Genomic DNA, 23,447 nt, shown 5'->3' with positions numbered 1-23,447 from the left:
ATATACACATAACATACATGTATATTTGTATGTGTGCATACACATATATACATATATACCTATATGTCATTATAATTATTATTTTGGATTGGACCTGATTTTTTTTTTATGTAGAGAGCTCCCAAGTGAGGGAGTTCCCTCCACTAAAGCAGGTTGGCACCTTCTCTGCAACCTCCCTCTTAGAGAGTTACTTAAGGGACGGAGAGGTTAAGGGACTTTCCCAGAGTCACCTAGACAGTAGGTGTCCCAGGTGGAACTTGAATCCAGACTTTCCTGTGTCTGAGACCAGCTCTACCCACTGTGCCACACTGCCTCGTGTTTGGGGGAGCAATGTGAAATAAATCTGGAAAGGGAGGTTGAAGCCATTATACATTTAAGGCAGGAAATGAGCCTAGATCTTCCTTTCTTGAAGACCAGCTTTCAATCTCCCACTTTCTGCTTCCTCTTAGCATTTTTTCCTGTGAAATATTGTGCCCACCTAAGTCCCAGGGCAGTTGTGAGGATCAGATGAGATCCTATGTGGGAAAATGGGAAATCCTCATGAAATGAGGTGGTCAGACTAAATAATCCCTAAGGCTCCTTTTCACTTTAGAGAAATAGGTGATTCACTGATTCGCTTAAGTGAAAGAAGTAAGAATTATTATGAAAATATGAAGATCTCCCTCCAAAGCCTCCTCATAGTGGACAAGTAAACACAGGCTCTCAGAGGCACCAGCAGGTTCGAAGCTTTCGGTAATGAATCACTGTCTGTTGTCTGGGGACCAGCCCAACTACATTTAGAGAAACTCGTCACCAGGTTGCCCATAGGGTAAGGATTTTTTTTCTTTTTTACCATGGTACTATTGAAGACCATCTACTGAGCCACAGAGGGGTTGAGACCTGCTCTGGTAAAAGGAATACCTATACTGATGAAATCACAGATCTTTGGACTACTGCAGTATTACTTTTACAAAGAGCCATAACTAAAGTGGGGCGATCAGAGTTTGTCCCCAGGGCATAGAAGTGTAGAGGGTACAACTATACTTGGATTCCTTCAGTAGATCAAAACAGCTGAGCCTAGGACTGAGTTAGCAATAATAATTAGTTAAAATAGGAAGCTAATGAATGGCATCCTTCCTCTCCTCTCTGCAGCAGCTTCTCCCCTAATTGAGCTCCTCCCAACCCCCACCCCACCTTATTCCTTCTACTCTTCATGGCGATCCCCCTTTGTCCTGTGGTTTCTGCAGGAACTCTGTCTCCTCACAATAGGGAATTGTATCCCAACATCCCCTTGCCTCACCAAAAAAAAAAAGTTAATATGGGGGGTATGTTTCATGTTGCCTTGGGAACATTTCATGCAACTTGCCCCAGGTGCTCAGACTAATAGTTACAATTCTTACAGCAGGGTTTGATACCCATAATGAGGACCCAGAGCCTCAGATACCTCCTGCATCCTCAAAAAAAGATCTGTGTCCATGTTGGTTTTCTCTCAATAGAATGTAAACTCCATTAGGGCAGGGACTGACTCATTTGTGCCTTTGTATTTCCAGAGCCTTGCACAATGCCTGACATATGGTAGGTGCTTTTAATAATAAACTGTTTGAATATGTGAGTGCATGAATAAGTTGAATTGAATGAATGTGCCGAATAGTTTTGTAATGATTGCTTTCTAGTATATTTTAAAATCTAATTGAGTGAATCATAGGTTCAGAAAATTAAAACTGGCAGGGTTTTAGAGATGGTCCCTTTGCGGCTGTGTTTGGACTCGATGGCCTGGATATCCTTTCGGCCCTGAAATCTGTGATTCTCTCTCTGACAGTGCAGGTAGAATGAATGAGAGGGCAAGCATAGAGTGGCTTGGAGTGAAGGGTGGTGGGAAGTGCCTTTTATACGATGAAAAGATGAACGCTGAGATCACTCAGAGGCTGCCTCCTAATTAAACACAACTCTGGGCCTCTGGTAGGAAGAGGGTTATCCTCAAAACAATCCAAAATGAAGTGTGCAAAATGACAAAGAACAAACATGGCCTCAAAAGAGAGACAAGAAAACCCCTCCTCCTTGGCAGAAGTGGAGGTCTATGGGCGAAGAATATTGCATACCTCATCAAGTTTTTTTCCCCTATGCTTTGATTGATTTTGCTGGGCTTTTCTTTCAAAAAGTCTCTTATGTGAGATGGCTTTCTAGGGAAAGGGGTAACAAGAGTTATCAATAAAAATATGTATTTTAAATGCACGGTTGTGAAGTGAGACTCTGGAGGAGTGGGACAGGGTATGGACTCATTCTTCCTCCCCCTCCCTTAAACACCTGGGCCAGATAAAAGGCTGGACCTCTTCACTGGACCTCAGTTTCTTCATGTAGATAGTAGCAATAGAATGTAAGTTCCCTGAGGGCAGAGATTGTTCATTGTCATATCTATATTCTCGGCACCCAGTACAGTGCCTAAGACTTAGGAGGTGTTTAATAAATGCTCACTGTTTGATTTTTGCCTTTGCATCCCGACAGTGTCTGGTACATAGCAGGTGCTTAATAAATGGGTGTTGAATGGTTGATTAGCTCCTGCCCTGTTCTGCCTATTTCTTAGGGTGTGGTGAGATCAGAGGAGAAGGTGTCATTCAAATGCTTTGTAACCTGTAAGCCTTTTACGAATATCCAGTGGTATCATTGAGTTGGGGAGACAGGCCAGACAGCTAAGGAATCATGTAAGCAGGATGTGATGGGGTGTCACAATGACTGGCACCCACAAATGCTTCTAACCAGGGCTGCTCCCACAAGGTCCCCAGAGACAAAGCCTTAACAAGCTCCCTCCCTTCCTCCCCATCCCAGCCTATTATCCCTTTGACACTGAGGATGTTTTTCCTTCTGTCAGATCACAATCTCTCCTGCCTCTAATTGGAACTGATCTTTGCCTCTTGCTCAGGGTGGATGTCAAGAACAGCTACTTACCCTTCCCCCATGCAGAATCTCTTCCTTCTTCTATGTGCTGCTGGTAAGGAAGCTGGTCCACTAGCCCGGTGTGAATCCACTGGGCGCAAGGATAAACATTCTCAGTCTGTTTGTCTCTTCCAGTGGTTTCTAGTGACAGTGACAGTGACTCCACCTTGAGCTCTTCCAGCCTGGAAGACACTGGGGACAAGAGTTTGAAAGGTAGGTAGCAAATGCCGAATAAAATCAGGTAAGGAGATGGGTGGCTGGCCCTGCACAGAGGCTGAACTTTGAGAAGCTGGAAGGGGCAGGTCTAGGCTGTCCAGGGAAGACTACAGCAGTGTCTCTGAACATAGCTCTCTGGGGTGCACATAGGTGGATATTCACACATCATTAACTGAATTTAGGAAGGTAAACCTTAAAGTGCTAGGGGCTTATTTGTAGCATCAGACCTGGAAGAGACCCCAGAGGCCATCCAATCTAATCTGAACCATTCCAGACCAGTGATTCTCTCTGCAGTGTCCCAGGCAAGTGGTTCCTCAGCCTGTGCTTGAAGACTTTCAGTGATGGGGAACTCACCCCTCTGAAAGAATGCTGTGTTTGAAGTCAGAGGACCTGGGTCGCCCCCTCCCTCCCAGGGGACTTAGCCAAGGGCATGCATGGAAAGGGTTACATCTTCTGCATGGCTTCAGCGGAGATAACCGCATTAAAGGTGCATTTCTCTTGGCACTTTAGAGTTTTAAAAAATGTACAAGTTCTTCATTTGCTCGTTATAACCCTTCTCCAGATAGGCAGAGCAAGCATAAGAGGGGGTTAGATTAGCCCTTAGCTCTAGAGCTAGAATGGACCTTAGAGGCCTTCTGGCCCATCCTCCTTCATTATACAGAGAAGGGAACCCGAACACATAAAGTGGCCTTGTATCATGGCATCATAGATTCAGACTGGAAAGGATATTCAAGGCCTTCTGCTCCAAGCCCTCTCATGTTTACAAATAGGAGATTGAGGCTCAGAAAGCAGAAGTGACTTGCCTAGGTATTCAGTTTCTGCCCTCTGTCAGCCGCTGTGCCGTTCTCCTGTCCTCTCCTGCCCTAGTCTCCACACACCTCTCTGTCTGTCTTACTAAGCTTCCCTGGGCTGGAAAAATGACTCACTGTGACTTTTTCTTGGCTTTCCCAATTACGATTCAGTCTGGAGAGTTTTCTAAGCTATTGTGGAGGAGGTGTGTTGGGTGAGCTAGGCAAAGTGCTTCATCTCACTGTGCTATCATGAGTCTGTTCCTACAAAAACAGGATTTGAACTAGGTGGCATCTGGGGTCCCTCCCAGCTCTAGATGTATGCTCTATGAGCCAGGGGTAAGTATGGCCTTGGTACAGTCGTATTTCTCATTATGACTTCATTAACCCACCTTGGGCTTATCTGTCTGAGTCTTGAAGAAGCCCAGTGCCATGGTAGATGGGGAGGATGGGTCTGTCTTCCTCCACCAGGTTCCTTTGGGGAGGCAGGGCAGATATCATGGGGGGCAGATACAGAAGCTTCATCAGGACCTTAATGGGTCAAAACTCAAGAGGTAGAAGGGCCCCTAGAGGCCCTTAGGCTCTCGGGCTTAATTCTCCTCTGAGGTTTAGGACTGGAAGGGATTGCGCTGCTCCCTAAGAGGTTTCCTGTGCCTCTCCCTCCCTAGAGTAGCTAACGTCTTAACCTTCTCAAGTTAACCTATCTTGTACATACATCTACATGGGCCAGTCGACTCCCCAGTTAGAGTGTAAGCTCCATGAAGGCAAGGACTATTTTTGCTGTTTCTTTGTATCCCTGGTACTTAGCACAATTCCTGGCACACAGTGAGTGCTTAGTAAATGCTTGTTGATTCATTGAATTAGCAAGACACTGTTGGCAGCTCCCAGGAAGGGAGTAGACGAGCAGGTTAAAATCCAAAGGGGCAGGTACCCTAGATACCCTAGTCCACTGTCTGGTCTCTTCCAGGTGGCAGCAGTGACCTTTCCAGAGCAGCCCAAGGCCAGGCTCTGCCTCCCAGCCACCCCTCGGAGAGTGGGACCAGCCTTGGCAGTGAGGCTGGGGGTGTCCAAAGTGGCCCAGAGAGTGGCCCAGGAGAGCCGCAGGGGGATGGCTCTGACAGCGACAGTCACAAGGCTCCCAGTAAGTGGAAAGTTTTTCTCTCCTCTTTGGAGCATCTCCCTGACCCTGCTCAGGGTCCACACCTCCCCTTCTCTCTTTGACTAAAAAGGACCTCGATAACTAACCTTTCCCACCAACTCTTCTTCAGAGTTCACTGCTTACCAACAGAGCATCTCTCATCATCCCCGAAATCCACATTGGGCCAGCTTGGGATGAATGGGAAGGGAACAGGGCACTCTGCTAATTGGGCTTTTAAAGCCCTTCACAACCTGGCCCCAACCTAACTTTCCAGCCTTGTCATACATTATCTCCTTCCCACATTCTACACCCAAAATGACCTTCTCTTTGCTCTCCACGCTCAACATGCCAGCTCCTATCACCATGCTTTTTCATGGGCTATGTCTCCATGCCTGGAATGCACTTTCCCTCCCAGAATCCCTCCCTGCCTTCAAGGCATGGCTCAACCATCACCATCTACTTGAAGCCTTTCCTGATCTCCTCCCTCCTAAAATACCTCTGTGTAGCCATCTTGTATTCATTTGTGTTTTTTCTCCTCATACAGAGCGTCCCAACAGCCTTTGTGCTGTTTCAAGCTACTACAAGCTTAAATCATGTATTTATTCCATGTATTTATTCTCTATATACTTTTGTTGTTGTTTCGTCATTCATGTCTGACTTTTTGTGACCCCATTTGGGGGCTTTCTTAACAAAGATACTAGAGTAGTTTGCCATTCCCTTCTCCAGTTCATCTGACAGATGAGGAACTGAGGCAAACGGGTTAAGTGACTTGCCCAGGGTCACACAACCAGTAAGTGTCTGAGACTGGATTCGAACCCATGAAGATGAATCTTCCTGGTTCCTAGCCCAATGAGCTATCCACTGGGCCACCTGTCTCGAAGTTCTTTAAGAGTAGTATTTGTAACCCCTGTCTCTAGCACTGTGGATCACAGTAGATGCTTAATAAATGCTTGTGGACTGATTTGATTGACCTGATCATTGGTTGAAAGTAGGAATCATCTTACTTAGGAGTCATCAAGTTTAAACCTTTCATTTTACAGGAAATGGAAAGAGCATTCATCACACACTGACTGTGTACCAGGCAGCGTGCTGGTGCAGAGGACACACACAAAAAAGTCACTATTCTCAAGAAGCTCATATTCTAATTGGGGGAAATGACAAGTAAAGAAAGAGTATTGCTTATATTTAGTTCATGGGCTGTAATTAATCACAGAAAGTCCAGACATTTGCTTTAATCAGACAATCAATCAAAAGTAAACTGGGTGTGAATAAATCCTTAACAAATTTGAAAGACTGGGAGGGGGTGGCCATTGGATAAAGGCAGATGATACTGCAAGGAAATATCTCGTGACTGGTAAAAAAAAAAGTTAAGTGGATATTCTTAGGCTACATATAAAAATAGTAAGCTAGCCTAGTAGGGAGGACTCTTCTAAGCCCCAGAGATCCCACCAACCATGCTGTAAGGGAGATGGGACTGGTAGGAGACAGTAAATTCAGCTGGAAGTAGAAAGAAACTTGCCAGCTGAGCACCCAGAGACAGAATGGAGCAGGTTAGAGCCTTGTGAACATCGAAAGGTCAGAGTATTTGGCGGTCCCATCCACCAGGGCTGGGAGCTGATGTCCCGGTCTGCTTGGAGAGATACGCAGAGAACAAATGAGACCCCTCCAAGGAAAGGCAACTTTGAAGGAAGGATGACCCTTCAGGGAAGAGATTAAGTTGGAGGTGTGGGCTTTACAAGGATTTACAAATCCTTGGGGACTAGCAGGTAGTCAAGGGAATGTTATCAGGATTCTAGGGTGAGAAGAAAGGGACTCCCAGGGACTAAGCTATGAGCTACCCTCTGCCACTGAGGCCTCTGTGCTTATTCTAAGTTTGAGCTCACACTCCACAGTAACTTGTGAGGGAAAGTACACCCCCTGCTTTGGGGAGGGGAGGATTGTTTTTGTGGCCACTGTCCTTGCTATACCTTTTAAAGCTAATTAAATATTATTGGTAACGACTCAATAATTAATAACCAATAATTATATTTAAAACAAACATATTATAAATAAATAATTATTGGTAGCTAATCAATAATAATCAATGCATTGTTTGTAATAATTAGCATGTTTATTATTGATTAGCTATCAATAATAATAATTGTTGATAATTATTAATATATACTCTATGTAATGCGTTAAGGATTGTGACATGCTTTACATATGTTATTTCATTTGATTCTCACAGAAAAGAATCATAGCTAACATTTATGTGACACTCTGTGCTAGGCACTATACTAAACACTTTCCAACTGTATCTTATTTGATCCTCGAGAAGGGAGATAGGTGCTATTTCTATTCCACTCAATACAAGGGGCTCATAAGCTACAGTGCTATCATTGAAAAGGATAAGGAACCTTAGGAGCCATCAAGTTTAACCCTTTCTTTTTATGTGGATTGTAAAAAGCATTTATCAAGCACTTACTTATGCAGCCCAACACCCTCCTTGGGATTACCCCTAGAAGTCTGAGGGAATAGTAGTCATTGACCACTAAGGACCCAGCTGGCCAATGCTAGGAGGAGATGGACTCAAAGGCCCAGTGAAACGGTTAGCTCTAGGAGCAGGGGCCCTCATCTTCTGAGACCAGAGAGGAAGAAAGAAGACATAGGAGACAGGACCCTCAAGCAAGCTTTCCAGAACATAAATTTCTTTTTTTTTTTTTTTAAGCAAGGCAATTGGGGTTAAATGACTTGCCCAGGATCACACAGCTAGTAAGTGTCAAGTATCTGGTCTGAGATCAGATTTGAACTCAGGTCCTCCTGATTCTAGGACGGGTGCTCTATCTACTGCACCACCTAGCTGCCCACAGAACATAAATTTCTTGAGAGTAGGGATTATTTCATTCTCATCTGGGTAGCATAATGGGTAGAGGAATGGGCCTGGAATTGGGAAGAATTAAATTCCAATCCAGTCTCAAACACTTTACTGGCTTTGTGACCTTGGGCAAGTCAACTTCTGTTTGCCTCAGTTTCATCAACTGTAAAATGAGGATATTAGAAGCACATGCCTTGAAGAGTTGTTATAAGGATCAAATGAGATAATGTGTGTAAAGCACTTAGCACAGGGCCTGGCACATGGTTCTATATAAATACTTATTCCCTTCCCTCACTTTGTATCACAAGTCAACAAGCATTTATTAAGTGCCTACTATATTCCAGGCACTATACTAAGGACTGGGGATACAGAGAAAGGTGAAAGACAATCTTCCTCCCAGTGCTTAGCACAGTGCCTGGGACAGAAGTGCTTAATTAGTGTTTGTAATGAACTAATTGGTCATAGGGTCATAAATTTAGAGCTAGAAGGTTTCTTAGAATTCATCTAATCCAATGCTGTGATTACAAATGGAGACAGGTGGTTACATTTACTTGGCAGGGGTATGACACATACAACTGGAGGGATCAGGAAAGGATGCCCATAGAAGGAAGCGGGTACAGTCAGGGCAAAGGCAAGGAAATGGGAAATGGGGTGCAGAATTCAGGGGAACAGCAAGCAGCTCAGAGGTCAAAGTAGCATAGATTTAGAACTAGGAGGTGTCATGGTGGCCATCTCTAGCCAACTCCCTCTTGTGCAAGGAAACTGAGGCCCAGAGAGGTTAAGTGACTTTTCCCAGGTCACATAGGTAGCAGTAGTAGGTCTGGGATTTGGTTTGGACAGGACTAGAACCCAGGTTTCCTTAAGTCCTAACCCAGAGCTCGGGCACCTTTATACCAAAGCATCCCAAAATTGGCCACCTTGGCTGGCTGGGAGGATGTTATTGATTGGGTGACTTCCCAGGCTCCTATTATCTTTGATGCCAAAGATCTGAAAATTCAAGGGGAGCTCCTGTTTCCTTGGGGTTTCCCAAGGGATTCCTTGTCCCTACAGGTAAACTTACAAAGCAGTAGTAGCCCTGAAGGTTTGACAGCAGACAGAGCATTGTCTCAGAAACACTTCCATTCTACGCCCATTTTTTCTCTTTTCTCATTGAAGGCTAAAAAGAAAAAAGTCTTTCTGTCTTTAGAAAACCAAGGAGCTCTTTGTAGGTGTGGTTTAGTAGAACCCTTCCTGAGCTGTGACAGGTTCACTTATGCAGCAGGAGTCCAATCCAGGAGATGGTTACTTTTAAGAGCAATTCTGTTCCCATCCCGGCATGTGGGGTTCAGCCAGAGACCTCCCCCAGGACAGTCAATGTCATAGGGTCAGAAGGCACCTGTGTAGGCCAGTCCTGTAGACCAGCAGCTTTCTAAGGCTGGAAGGCACCCTTGAGGCCATCCAGTCCAACCCCCCTTCATTTTACAGGTGAGGAAATTGAAGTGATTTTTGGGCAGGCTCTCCTAGCTAGTAAGTGAAGTCTGAAGCAGTATTAGAACTCGTCTTCCTGACTCCAAGTCTGGTATTCAGCCCACTGTGCCACATTGCACCTTAATCCAACCCTCTCTTTTTGCAGGTGAGACGGCTGAGGCCAGAGCACTTGGATACCAAGCAGCACAGTCACATTTTGAATTCAAGTTTAGTGATGGCAATTTCTGTCCTCCTGGTTCAGCCCTCGCTAAGGGGCAGGGATGGAAATTTATGTCAATCTTTGGTCCTTTTTCACTATTGACCTTTTTTTTGTCATTTTTCTTGTTCCCAAAGGCAAGAGGCACACCTGGATGAGTCCTCGTTGATGATGCAGGCAAAGGAACCCATCGTGGCTTTTGTCAAGGACGCCCACACACTGGACTTTTCTGTGGAACACACACACACACACACACACACACACACACACACGCACACACACACACACACACCCCAGGCCCTTTGGGACCTGTGAACTTTTTGTTTACCAAGCTGCCTTGAGGATTTGTTCTCAGGGGGAACAGGATCAGCCTTTCCTCAGCCCTGATGGACCCTGGCTACTCCGTATGACGGTAACCAGGGCAGTCCTGTACCCACTTCTGACAGCTACTACCCACTCCCAAGAACAACTGAGCTAATTCTGATGATGGACAGCTTGAAGAGGAAGGTGTGGCCAGCTGCCCTCATCTCCTCTCCTCTTTCCTTATTGGCCAATGGGAACTGGTCTATCCTTTGCCTGAAGAGCCCCTGTCCAGATGTTGGTGCTGGGTCTTCTGGGGTGGAAGTGAGAGGTTAATAGGAATGGGATGAGGCTAGACCATAGTTAGACCACTGCCTTCACTGTCCTGTCTCCATCCCACTTGGGAAGGGAGCTCTGCCTGAAGATTCAGTCTGTCTCTTTATATTTTTTATTTGGTTCTCCCCCTCCTACCTCCTACCCTCAAACCCTTTGCCCAGAATGAAGAGGCTTTCAAACCAACTCAATGAGAGGAGGGGTCCACCCACTGCTTTTGGAAGCGGGCCAAGGGCAATAGCTGTCTCCTTAGGGTAAGGAAAACACATCTGAGCGCTAGTGATGAATTCAATGAACTTGGTCTGAAGAGTGAGGAGAGGGTCCAGGTGAGCCTGCAGATTTACCAGCTTTTGCTGTTAGTAAGGGGCTAGAAGCTGCTCCCCGCCCCCACTCTCTGGGCTGCCAGGGAGAGCTCTCTTTGAAGCTCCCTCCTCTCCCTTGGTCAGGTTGATTAAAATTCCTCAGCTCCCCTTTCCTGCATCGAGTTTCCTGATTAGTCTCACTTCAGCCGGAGTCAAAGACAACCACTGGGTGTGTGGTGGCGCTCAGGAATGAATAGCAGAGATTTCTCCTCCTCAATAGCCAGCCTTGGCCTTATTCTCTTGCCAAGACACGTGGGTCCCAGAAGCCATCAGTTCATTTTCTTCAGAAGATTCAGCTTGGCATAGAAAATGCCAGATTTGCAGGGGCTGGCAAACTCTTTTGGAAAACTCCACCCCAGTGAGATGCTTTGGGGGTGGGTGCCTTGGGGTTTTTTCCCTTCTTTGTGTTAATGTCAGCACATTATCTGTTTCCTCTTGTTCTTCTCTGAGTACTGGGTTTGAGGACTGCCACCCCACCTATAGGCTAGTCTGGGGTTGGGGGGGGTTCTAAGCTTTCCTTCTCTTGTTGGAGCAGTGGAACTAGGGACAGAAACCTGCTGTTTCACTGTGATGAGGTATCTTTCAGGAAGAAAACAATAAAAAACTAGAATTTGCATCAAGCCACTTGGTGTCTCTCCAAAAGGAAAAAGTTTATTTTCTTCAGTTGTAAGACAGATGTATCAGCTGCTGCCTGGTGCCCTGTGCTTACATCAGGGGTTCTTAATCTTTTCTGTGACCTGGACCCCTTGAGCGGACAGTCTAGTGAAGCCTATGGACCCTTTCTTAGAATCATGTTTTTAAATTCATAAAATGAGATTGTAGAGAAAACTATATTGTACTGTAGTTATTTAAAAACAAGATCATAGGTTAAGGACCCCTGGTTTCAGTGCCTGCCCACCCCTGTTTATAGATCATAGGATTCCAGATTTTGAGTTCAAAGAAAGCTGAGGAGCCTCTCATTTTGTAGACGAGGAAACTGAAGCCCAGAAAGGTTCAATAAATCAGTGAAACTCACACAGACTAAGAGTCAGGATTTGATCTCAGATCCTCTGAGTACAGATTCAACTTGTTGGAATTGACCAGAGTTGACATTCCATTAGTATAGGCATAGAATAGTAGACTTAGAGGTGGATGGGAACTTTAGAGGCCTCTGAGCCCAGCTCCCTCATTGGATAGATGAGCAAACTGAGGCCCAGACAGAAAGAGAATTGCCCAGGCTCACTCATCTAGTACATGGCTGAGTTAGGATTTGAACCTAGGACTTCCTGATTAAGCCCAGAGCTCTATCCACTATACCATCAAGTAGAGTACAGTGATGAGCCTGCTGGATTCTGGTCCCAGCTTGGACAGTCACTCATCGTGTGAGGTTGAACAAGCCTCTCAGCTTACTGGACCTTAGCCTTCTCTCCAACAGCAGCTAGGTGAAGGGCAGTGAATGGAGTCCCAAGCATGAAGTCAGGAAGACTCATCTCCCTGAGTTCAAATCCAGCCTCAGACACTTACTGTATGACCCTGGGCAAGTCACTTAACCCTGTTTGCCTTAGTTTCCTCATCTGTCAAATGAAGAAAAAAATGAAAAATCACTCCAGTATCTGTCAAGAAAACCCCAGATGGGGTCATGACTGAATCAACTGAATAAAACAAACTGTGTGTCAGGTCCTATGCTAAGTGCTGGCAGCACAAATACCAACAAGAGAGGTAGTCCCTGTCCCTCAAGGAGCTTAAAATCTAATGGGGGGAGAGAATGAGACAAAGGGCACTGAAAAAGGGGAGGAGTAAATGTGAGGGAGAAAGGGAAGATGCTTGAACATGAGGGCTGATGATGTTGAAGTCCAGAAAGGCAGGAACAGAGCCAGGAGGGGAATGAAAGTTGAGCAGACTAGGAACCCCCCCCAAAATGGAGACCCCTCACCAGAAGGGGGCCAGTATAGCAGAGGAATGTTCCAAGATGAGAAAGCCCCAGGTGCTGAGGGAAATGTCTGTGTGTGGCCACAGCTGAGGCATGATTACAAAATCTAGAAAGTTGCGAGGGGGTGTAATTAGTCAAAATTAGTCCATAGACAAGTAAGGTCAAGAGCTGAGTTTCAATCAAGCCCTCAGGATGAGACAGCCTCTTTGATGCTAAATGTTCTTCAGTATGGACTCACAGGTCTTTTCCTGTGAAAAGATCCCAAAAAGGTTCCAAAAAGATCTTGACAGGACAGTTTTGATCTGATAAGATGATTTTAATAGAGATAAATGGAAAGTCCTACATTTGGAGTTGAAAAATCCACTGGCTAAGCACAAGATGAGGAAGATGATAATAATACTAACTCCATTGAAAACGATGAGAATGGGGTAATAATTCCATCCCCCTGTGAATAGTCTGCAGAACACAGAACACAAAAGAATAAGATGACAGGCTCTTCTGGGACTGTTTCTACCTGAACTCCGAAGATGAGTAGAATGAGATGATGCAAAGCATCCATCAGAAGACCTGGTGCTTTGAGATCCGAAGGTTTGTGAAACGCTTGGTAGACATTGTCTCACTGGATGATGAGATGTGGCTAAAGAACAATTTGTGGGCGGAAAGACGGGGGGGGGGGGGGGGGGGTTGGTGGATCGCAAGCTCAGCATGAGGCAACAGTGTAACAGCTTCCACCCTGCCCTTAAACAAACAAACAAAAAAAATCAACGTGATTTTAAACTGTATTAAGACATAACACTGAGGACAAGGGAAGTGACGAACGTGCTATGCTCCACCTTGGACAGCTCACAGCTGGCCTTAGGGATTAGGAAACCTCGTTTTAGGAAGGACTTTGATAGGGCAGCATAGACAGAGGAGAGCTGAGACAGGGATGGTGAAGGGACTGCAACCATACTCTGTGAGCATGAGTTGAAGGAACTGGGAATGTTTAGTCTGGAGAAGAAAAGACTCAGGGAGGGCAGAGAGGGCATCAGAACTGATTGTTAAATTTCCAATCTGAGCATTTCCACATCAGGAATCTGGCAAATGATATGAATCGGGGTTTGATTTATTATTTTGTTATTTATTATGATGTCTTTTCCCCCACAAATGATTATTTAGCCACATCTCATCACCCAATAAGATAATGTCTGCCAAGCATTTCAGAAACCTTCAAATCTCAAAGCACCAGTTATTCTGACTGAGCTCTGTATTATCTCATTCTCAGCTAGACTTAAAACGATGGAGAAAAAAGTTAATGACACAGATTAAACTGAAACGTGTGTCAGGATGCCACTGAGATTAGCACGGCCCACACACAAGGATGATTTGAAAATTAATGAGGCATATTTAAAAATTTTTTTAAATTATTTAAAAATTGATTTAATGCATTTAAATAAAAAAATTATAAAATTTAAAATATCTTTTTTAAAAGTATCAGGGTACACTTTTTTAACAGAGCCAGTTGTTAAACATTTTACCAGTATGCTGGTATTTTACCTGCTTAAGGGAGAACATGTCTGCTCTTTTCAAGTATTTTAAGGACTGTCATATGAAAGGACTTGATTTGCTCTGCTTAGACCTAGAGAGCAGAACTAGGACAAATGGGTGGAAATAGTGCTAGAGAGGACCAGGGTTCAAATCCTGGCTTGGCCAGTTACTACTAGGGTGCCTATGTACCTTAACATTTCTCTTCTGTCAGGGTAGCTAGGTGGTGCAGTGGATAGAGCATCGGCCTTGGATTCTGGAGGACCTGAGTTCAAATCCGGCCTCAGACACATAACACTTACTAGCTGTGTGACCCTGGGCAAGTCACTTAACCCCATTACCTAGCCAAAAATAAAAAATAATTATAGATATAGATATATAACATTCCTCTTCTGTGAAATGAAAGGGTTTATGGGGTCCTGGTTCTGAAACTAGAAAGGACTTTCAAAACTACTTAGCCCAAACCCCTCTTTTGGCAGAGAAGAAACATGCCCAGGGAGGTTGTAACTTGCTCACAAGTCACAAACCTAGTAAGAGAACTGGGATCTGATGTCAGATTCCTAGGCTGTTAGATCTAGGGCTGAAAGAGACCTCAGAGGCCACTTACTCAGACCCCCCCCCCAATGTGTGTATGAGGAAGCTGACCAGATGGGTGAAGTGACCTGCTCCAGGTCACACAGGTAATGTCAGCAACAACACTTCACCCAATACCAATGCCCTTTTCATTAGACCACAGTACCTCTTCCCAGTTGGCCTCCAAAGCCCCTTCCAGCTCTGCCTAGAATCTCAGATCCAAGTTACAGGGAGACAGCTCTTGATTCAACCTTAGGAAGAAGCTACTGGCAGTTGAGGCTCTTGAGTGTGGGAAGGGGCTTCTTATAAAGGTAGCAAGTTCCCTATCACTGGCAATGTTCAAGTAGCGACTGGACAATCACCTCTTGGAATGCTCTAGGTGGAATTCTTGCGCCGGTATGGAGTGGATTCGGTGGCTCTGAGATCCTCTGCAAGCCCAAGCCTCTGTGATTACAATGAACTGCTTGCCAAGCTTGGACTCCCACCCACTTACCTTCTCTACTTTCCAGAGCATTTAGGTTGAACACTCCTCGCCAACATGGTCCTTTATCACAGTCTCCACCAATGAAAGCTGTTGGTATTTTTCCCCCACTTATAAAACATGTGCACACATCTGGGTTCTTTCTTTGAATTTCAAGGTCCCCAGGCTGGTCTATTATCTAAGTTAGCTTTTGACTCCTTCCATTAATTGCCTTCTAGCCTTTTCTTAATGTCAAGTTGCTTCAAGGCTGAGCAGAATAGGCCTGTTTATTTAAAAGAGGCTGTCAAGGCCTAACAGACTATGGTGTCCTCCTTCTCCTCCTCCTTCTTTTCCTTCCACTTGGCATTGTCTGCCTTCAACAGAACAGAGACCTTGTGGGATGTGCAAAGCTGGAGGATGCTACGTTTGAGGCTGAGGGCTCGGGTGAATGAAGACATTTCACTAGGAGTCTGAGGAATGTGGGCATGATAGCAATGGTGCCCTGCCCATGGTGGGGAGACTGAGGCTGGTGGGTCCAAAGTTCTGGGCTGCAGCAGGGCTAAAGTTGAGTAGGGGTAAAGCCCATTGGGCATCCACATGGAGTCCAGAACCAGTATGATGAGCCCCTGGGAGTAGGAAGGGGATTGGGAAGGGACAGTAAGCTGCCTAAGGATGCCTATGTTTGCTTTGAGATCAGGTCTCCCTATCTTGCACAGGCTGGAAGGGCAGAGTGGGTCAACGATGATCAGGACTGGGGTCAGCTCCTGAGTGGCCCCTGCACTTCCAGCTTGTGTAAGATAGGGAGATGCGATCTCAAAGCAACAACAGCATCAGACATCCTGTGTCCCACCTGGTGGAGGGATCGGATGGTGTACTTGTCCCCTTTCCCTCCCCACCCCACCCCACCCCATCCCATCCTCCCTCCCACAAACATCTCTGTTTCTATTGAGGTACCACCATCTCCTGATGGCTCATGTTCATAACCATGAGGTGGACCTTAACTCTTCCATTTTCCTCACCTCATGTTTCCCATCAGTCCTAGCAGGTCCTGTACAGAAAGCTTTAGACTTGGATTTGTCTCTGATATTTACTAATTGTGTGACCTTGGTCAAGTCATTTAATTTTTCTGAGTCTCCATTTTCTCATCTGCAAAATGGAGATGATAACATTTTCGGTAGTACCTCACAGGGTTATGGTGGGGAAAGCATTTCAAAAATCTTAAAGCACTTACATAGATCCGAGTAATTATCATCATCATCATCATCATCATCATCATCATCACTGTCATTGTCTTCCCTACTCAGCTACCACACCAATTCCTGCTTGGACACTCAGTGGTCTCCTTGCCCTTCCAGTTTCCCCCCATCTCCAATCCATCCTTCATGCAGCTGCCAAAATAACCTTCTAAGGTCACAGATTCCACAGTGTAAGCTCCCTAAATAAAAACCTTCAGAGCTTCTCTCTTGCCTCTAGGACAAAATACAAACATTTCAGCCTGGCATTTAAGTTCCTTCAGAGTCCAGCCTCCACCTGTTTGTCCTGCCTTGTTTCATGTCACTTCTCCAAACACTAGCGGTAGCCTGGTGTAGAGGAGGAAGGGCTGGCCTCAAAGCTGGGAAGGCTGGGTTCAAGTCTCATGTGTGACACAGACTGGCTGTGCAATCCCGAGTCAGTCACCTAACCTCTCTGTGCTTTATAGAATTCTCTAAAACTATCATTTGCAGGAGGATCTGCACAGGTAGAAAGACCTCAGGGGCCACATAGTCCAACTTCCCCATTTTACAGATAAGGAAACTGAGGCCCAGGGAGGTAAAGTGACATGTCCAAGATGGAATTTAAGCCCAGGTCATAGAATCATAGAACTAACAATGAGAGCTGGAAGGAACCGTAGCATTTGCCTTTCTATCCAATCTCCTCTTTTTACATTTGAGGAAACTGAGGTTCATTGATGTAAAGGTAGCAGGAGGCAGGGCCAGTCCTTGAAGTCTGACTCCAAATCCACCATTCTTTCCACTGCATTACATTGCCTCTTTTAAACAGTAAAGGCTGGTGGTTAAGAATTACATCATTTGTCTTCTCTGTATCCCACATGGATGTCCACACATCCTTCCATGGTTCTGGAATTTCACCAAGGTAGGCATTCCCTCCAACAGTGCAGGTTGTAACCCATTCATGCTTTTCCATCCCGTGTGACTCCTGTCCACACCTTCCAAATCCCCCATAGGGTGGTCCACCTAACATGCTGGGGACCTCTCTTTAAATCTCTTGGGAATGTGGAAGACTATGAGAATGTGAGAGACTTAGGAAAGTGGGAGACACTTTCCTATGATCAGAAGGTCTGATCCTTATTTCTAGAGGGCAAGCAAACCCCGTGTCACTGTACCAGCACCTGGCATTGTGCCTGCCAAGTTGGGGTGCTTAATAGGTGCTTATTGGTTGGTCTTTCAGCTAACTCAACCTTTATTTGTTAATTTTTGTGCCTACCAAAAAAACACAGAAGAAATTGGGATGATTTATTGATAAAGGGAACTCCCAGATGAGAAAACTCCCTCTACCAGTACCACTAGCACCGTCTTGGCAAGTTAGTTTTAGAGAGTTGCATAAAGCAGTGAGGAGCTAAGTGACTTTGCCCAGAGTCACATCACACCTACTATGTGTCAGAGGTGGGGCTTGATCTCAGGTCTTCCTGGCTCCAAGGCTGGTTCTCTATCGGTTCTGCTGCCTCCCAGAACACACAGGCTGACTTTCCCCCCCTTTTTACCCCTAGCACTGAAAACAGGGTTTTGCACATAGGTGGTGCTTAATAAATGCTTGCTGAATTCAATTGGATCAGGATAATTAGATTGGCAGAGCAATGGCTCCGCAGTGCCTTTGGATAAAATTAAAACTTACAAGCCGTCTCTGTAAGCACAAAACCAGCAAACATCTTTTTTTCACCAATTGATAGTATTTCATTTTTTCCAATTACATGTAAAGACAATTTGAACACTCATTTTTTACGCTCCAAATTTTCTCCCTCTCCGCTTCCTAAGATGGTAAGCAATTTGATATAGGTTATATATGTGTAATCCTGTAAAACCTGTTTCCATATTAGTCATGTTGTGAAAGAAGAAACAGTTCAGCAAATGCTTTTTAGGAGATTTAATAAGTGGTTATTGGAAACAACCCATGCTTTGCACATAGTAGGTGCTTATTAAGTGGAATTCGATTTGGGATCTGAAGCCATTGCTCCTTCCCCAGGCAGTGTGAGCTGTACAGTATTAAAGTAGAGCCTGAACTCTGGAAGAAAGAAACCTGCTCATCCATCAGCCCACCACCCACTTCCACATCCACATTTCAACACTCCAGCAATTGTCTTGATCTTCACACAAGCTCATCTTTCAGCTCCTCTCCCTTTTTTAATCAGGCTGCTGTCAGTCTGGCTCTTCCCCCCCCTCCTCTCCTCGCCCCCCAGTGCAGCTCATTGCTTGAAATGATGAAAAAAAGTCTGGAGAGGGAGCCTTTGGGGGGGTGTAGTGGATAAAACATTGGACCTGGAGTCCAAAGATGCATTTAAATCCCAATCTGCTACTTTGACTATGTGACCTTGGACAAGTCATTTCATAAGATCTTAGACTTAGAAATGGAAAAGGACTCATTTTTACAGGTAAGAAAACTGAGGACCAGATAATGTGTCCAAGGTTTTACGGGTAGTAAAAAAAAAAAAAACACTAGGTGAGATTTGAATCCAGGTCCTTCAATACCAAATTCATTGCTTCCCCCATTCTGGACTTCACTTTCCTCATCTGGAAAATAAGAGGTTGGACTAGATCATGTCTAAGGTACTGGACACCTCTAAATTCTTTAATCTTATGATTTGGGATTGACAATGAAAGGGTTTCTGCCATGTCATGCTCAGCACACAGCCAGTCTGTGCCAACACAGTCCACTGAACTTGGGGTCAGGAAAGACCTGGATTTGAATCCTGCCTTTGACACTAACTATGGGACCAGAGCAAGGCACTTAGCTCTTCTCAGCCTCAGTTTCCTCATCTGTAAAATGAGGAAATAATACCAATAATTCAGAATTCAACAGAGCGTTGTGTGGTATAATGCATGTAAAGGCAGACATTGTATTTGAGGCACCTGGTGGTGCAGAGAATAGAGCTCTGGACTTGGAGTCAGAAAGTTCTGAGTTCAAATTCCACCACAGACATTTTCTAGCCATGTGATCCTGGGTAAATCACTTAATCTCTCTCAGTTTCAGTTTCCTTATCTGTAAAATGGGGATAATAACAGCATCTTCCTCCTATGGAAGTTGTGAGGACAAAATGAATTGATGTTTGTACAAGCCTTTGCAAACCTTAAAGTGTTATATAAATATTAGCTATTATTATTATCATAAGAATGTAAGCTATTATTAGGGATAGAGCCTGGAAGGGATTTCACTGATACAGGAAATTCCCAGGTAAGGAATCTCCCCTTGCCAATGCAGGCTGGCACCTTCTCTGCAATTGATGTCTTAGAGAATTACCTAGACTGAGCACTGGGAAACAGTGATTTGCCCAGGGTCACACAGTCAGTGTATTTCAGAGGCAGGATTTGAACCCAGGTCTTTCTGGTTCTCTTAGGCCTGTTCTCTATCCACTAAGCCATGCAGTGGCCTCTTGTTGGGGGGGAGGGGGGAAGGGAGGAGGGGAGGAGGAAAAGGACAAGGAGGAGGAGGAGGGGGAGGAAGAGGAGGAGAAAGAGGGGCAGGGAAGAGGGAGGGGGAAAGGAGAGGTGAAAGGTGACTGTGGGAAGTGATTCTATCTCTCATTCACTTGTTAGAAAGCAGAGCATGGAGAAGTTAGGAGTTAGGAGGTCAGACTTCTTGTCCCCAGAGCTGGACAAGTACCTGACTATCTCTATGCCTCAGCTTGCTCATCCATGAAATGGGGCTCAACTCATCAACTAACAAACATTTATTATGTGCCAAGCACTGTACTAAGCACTTGACAAATATCTCACTTGATCCTCACAGAAACTGTAGTAAATGGGATCATCATCCCCATCTTACAGTTGAGGAAATCAATATAGGTGTAAGTGCTATTATTATCCCCATTTCACAGTTGAGGAAATTGAGTTATACAGAGGTTAAGTAACTTGCCCAGGATCATACAGCTACTAAATGTCTGAGGCCAGATCTGAGCTTAGGTTTTCCTGAGTCCAAGCTCCAGCTGTACCCACTATGCTATTTAGGATTGTCGTAACTCAGAAATGAAATAAATAGCTTAAAAGAACATGCTTTTGGAAACTGCTATAAAAAATGCTAGGGGCAGCTAGGTGGCTCAGTGGATACAGCACTGGGCCTGGAGTCAAGAAGACTCATCTTCCTGAGATTGACTCTGGCCTCCCACTTACTAGCTGTGTGACCCTGGGCAAGTCACTTCACTCTGCCTCGGTTTTCTCATCTGTAAAATGTGCTGGAGAAGGGAATGGCAAACCACTCCAGTATCTTTGCCAAGAAAATGCTAAATGGAGTCACAAAGAGTCAGACGTGACTGAAACAACTGAATAACAAATAAAATGTTAGGATTTTTTTTACTAGCAAGTACAAAAAATAATAACATTGAGTTTGCAAGTGCCAAATTGTCTCCTCAGGAATCAGCCAAGAATTTAAAAGCATTTTCCTTGGTTCATTGGATTACAAATGCAGAGCTGAAATGGACCTGCCAGGGCATGGAGTCCAAGTCCTCCATTTTGCAGATGAGGAAACAAGAGACACAGAGGAGAGAGGGGACTTGCCCAAGGTCACACAGAATGTAAATGTCAGACCCAGGATTCAAACCCAACTCCCATGATTCTAGGAACATTCTTTCCATTTAGGTTTAATTTTGCTAAATGGCTTTTTTTTCCATTCTTTTTCATTTTTTTTTTGTAATAAAAATTGGCTCTCTGGATAAAGGAAGGGAATATATTGGGAAATAAAGGTGATATAAAGAAAAAAACAATAAAAATTAAAAATATGTTTGGACTTTCTCAATGTATTGATCAGTTTGCTGACTTTTTTCCTCTCTAAAAAAAAAAGGCTATTTGTTGTATGAGATGGCTTCCAGATAAGGGGAGTGATACATGGGATACTATAGTGCCATAACAAACAGAATTTTTTTATTTAAAAAAAATTTTGTTTAAAAATAAAAGAGTAAACTTGGCCCAAAGTGTGAACTGTAGGAAGAGTGAAAGATGGGACTTGTCTGGGAGCTATTATCATAACATTGTACGTGCAGAGAATAATGCTCCTGCCCTGGACTGAGAGGTCCTGTTTATTGCATCATTTCCCCCAGAATGGGCCATACCCATTCTCTCACCCAGTCTAAGGGAGGGCCCATGGCCCGTGTGGAGGAAAATGAGACAGTGTAGCTACCAGCTCTGGAATCAGGAGCTGAATTTAAATTCTGACTCTGTGACCCAAGTCACCTTGAGCAAATCACTGAATTCCCCCTGGGCTTCAGTTTCCTCATCTGGACCAGATGGCTTCTGAGGCTCCATCTGGTTCTAGATCTGGGATCCCATGATCCTATAAGCCATTCATCCTCCCTGAGCCTCAGTTTCCTCATCTGTAAAATGAGGGGGTTAAACTCAATGACCTGTGAACTGAGCAAAGCTAGAAGGAGCTCATACCCATGACCTTGTCTATCAACTATTCAACCCAAGAAGGTTAAGAGCAGTGGGGGAGGGCAGCTAGGTGGTACAGTGGATAGAGCACCAGCTCTGGAGTCAGGAGGACCTGAGTTCAAATCTGGCCTCAGACACTTGATACTTACTAGCTGTGTGTCTCTGGGCAAGTCACTTAACCCCAGCTGCCTTGCCAAAATAATATTAATAATAATTTTTTTAAAAAGAGCAGTAAGGGGCAGAAGAAACATTTAGGTATCTCTTTAAGAATGAAAGAATAAAAAGTTACCAGCAGCATCCAGAGCTACCCACAAAGAGCTGGAAGCTGTAGCCTGGAGTCTGGCAGAGGCAGATGACTTCTCACCTTCTCTCCAGTGAGAAAAGCGTGGGAGGGGAGTGAATCCACCAACAGAAGGTGTGCAGATGGGAGGGCTATGGGAAGCTGTTGGGAAAGTTATACCTCTCCAGAATAAGGATTCTAGAGCATGAAGGCTGCTGCTGGGCCACAAGGCATGGAAGCCAGCTGCTCTCCAAGGTACTGCTGCTAGGATCCGGATGGGGAGCCTGAGTCTTATCAAAGCTCATCTAAGCTATAGAATGTATGAGCCAAACATCTATTAGGAAGCATCATGGTAGAGTGCAAAAGAATATGGAGTGATAGGGCCTGGTTTCAAATCCCACCTCACATAGTTACTACTTGGGTTACTACCTTGGGCAACAAGGCAGACCACAAGCATTTATTAAGCACTATGCCAGGCCCTAGGTAAGTCACTTAACTTACCTATAAAATGAGAGAGGAGTCAGGTCTATATGGCTTCTGATATCTCCTATAGATTTGTGACTCTACTGAGTATCTGTTCAACCCTTTGCACTAGGCACATGGTCATAAGATCATAGATATCAGACCCCATTTAGTCCAGGCCCACCCCCCCCACCTCATTTACATGGGCATGGAACACTTGGATTTGCCTTCAATTGACCATTTGTGAGCTTTGAAATGGCTTCCAGCCATCTGCGGACCCATTGCTGAAAGGATTGCCATTTCAGAGTGATTTGGCAAACCCTGATCAGTGTCTTGGTCTTTTCTGGTGCCTTGACAACAGCTGCAGCAAAGGATGCTTCTGGCTCAGTCTCTTGGCTGTGACTTTCCTGTGTGGCAGATGGTGGGATCTCTCTGGTTTGACTCTCCCATGCAAGGGTGCAGGAGTTGGAGAAATGGGCAGCTCTTTCTCTTGAGCAGACTCCACTGGGCAAACTTATTCAGGACCCTTGTCTGAATGGCTGCCATAGGGGAATGAATATCTCCAAGAGAGATGTGTCCTGAGGATCCTGGAAAGATTAGCAAGTCCTAAGCTGGCTGGACCTAAATGTGGCAGGGGAGGAATCCCAAGAGCCATGGCGGCTGATAACAGGGAAAACTTCTGCACTGGTGAAAATGGCCTTTGATAAGAAGATTGATCCAACCCTGGCCAATTTTGCTGGCAAAAACATACCAGGAGTGGTTTCAGAACAGTACAGAGGTGAAATGTAAACTTGGAAAAAAAACTTATGTCTTGATGAGGTCTAAATATTAGTCTTTCGACCAATTAGGCTATACTTGTATGTTCAGTCACTGAGTTCTTTTCTAATCCTTGTGTTTTGTCTCCCCCACACCATCCCCCTCTTAACTTCCCTGTGTCTATAGAGGGCACCACCATCCTCCCAGTCTCTCCAGCTCACAATCTAGGGGTCATCCTTGACTCCTCACCCTCTCTCTCTCTCTCACCCCTTACATCCAACCCA

At 44.9% G+C, this 23,447-nt stretch overlaps 1 protein-coding gene across 4 annotated transcripts in view; it reads left to right on the top strand.

The window, feature by feature from the left end:
* Positions 1 to 11,184, top strand: part of RPH3AL (rabphilin 3A like (without C2 domains)) — a 176,898-nt gene extending 165,714 nt beyond the window's left edge. For all 4 annotated transcript variants that reach the window (XM_078154770.1, XM_021006976.2, XM_021006975.2 and 1 more), the window contains 3 exons: positions 3,046 to 3,123; positions 4,882 to 5,055; positions 9,707 to 11,184. In XM_078154770.1, the coding sequence (XP_078010896.1) occupies positions 3,046 to 3,123; positions 4,882 to 5,055; positions 9,707 to 9,738 (284 nt within the window). In that variant the 3' untranslated portion in view covers positions 9,739 to 11,184. The remainder of the gene's footprint in view (positions 1 to 3,045; positions 3,124 to 4,881; positions 5,056 to 9,706) is intronic.
* The last annotated feature ends 12,263 nt before the right edge of the window (positions 11,185 to 23,447 follow it).

Source organism: Phascolarctos cinereus, unplaced genomic scaffold (genome assembly GCF_003287225.1).
Source record: "Phascolarctos cinereus isolate Bilbo 61053 unplaced genomic scaffold, phaCin_HiC Scaffold_5;HRSCAF=322, whole genome shotgun sequence".
Lineage (NCBI taxonomy): Eukaryota > Metazoa > Chordata > Mammalia > Diprotodontia > Phascolarctidae > Phascolarctos > Phascolarctos cinereus.
Note: the sequence above shows the minus strand (reverse complement) of the source record. Positions and strands in the feature narration are given on the sequence as shown.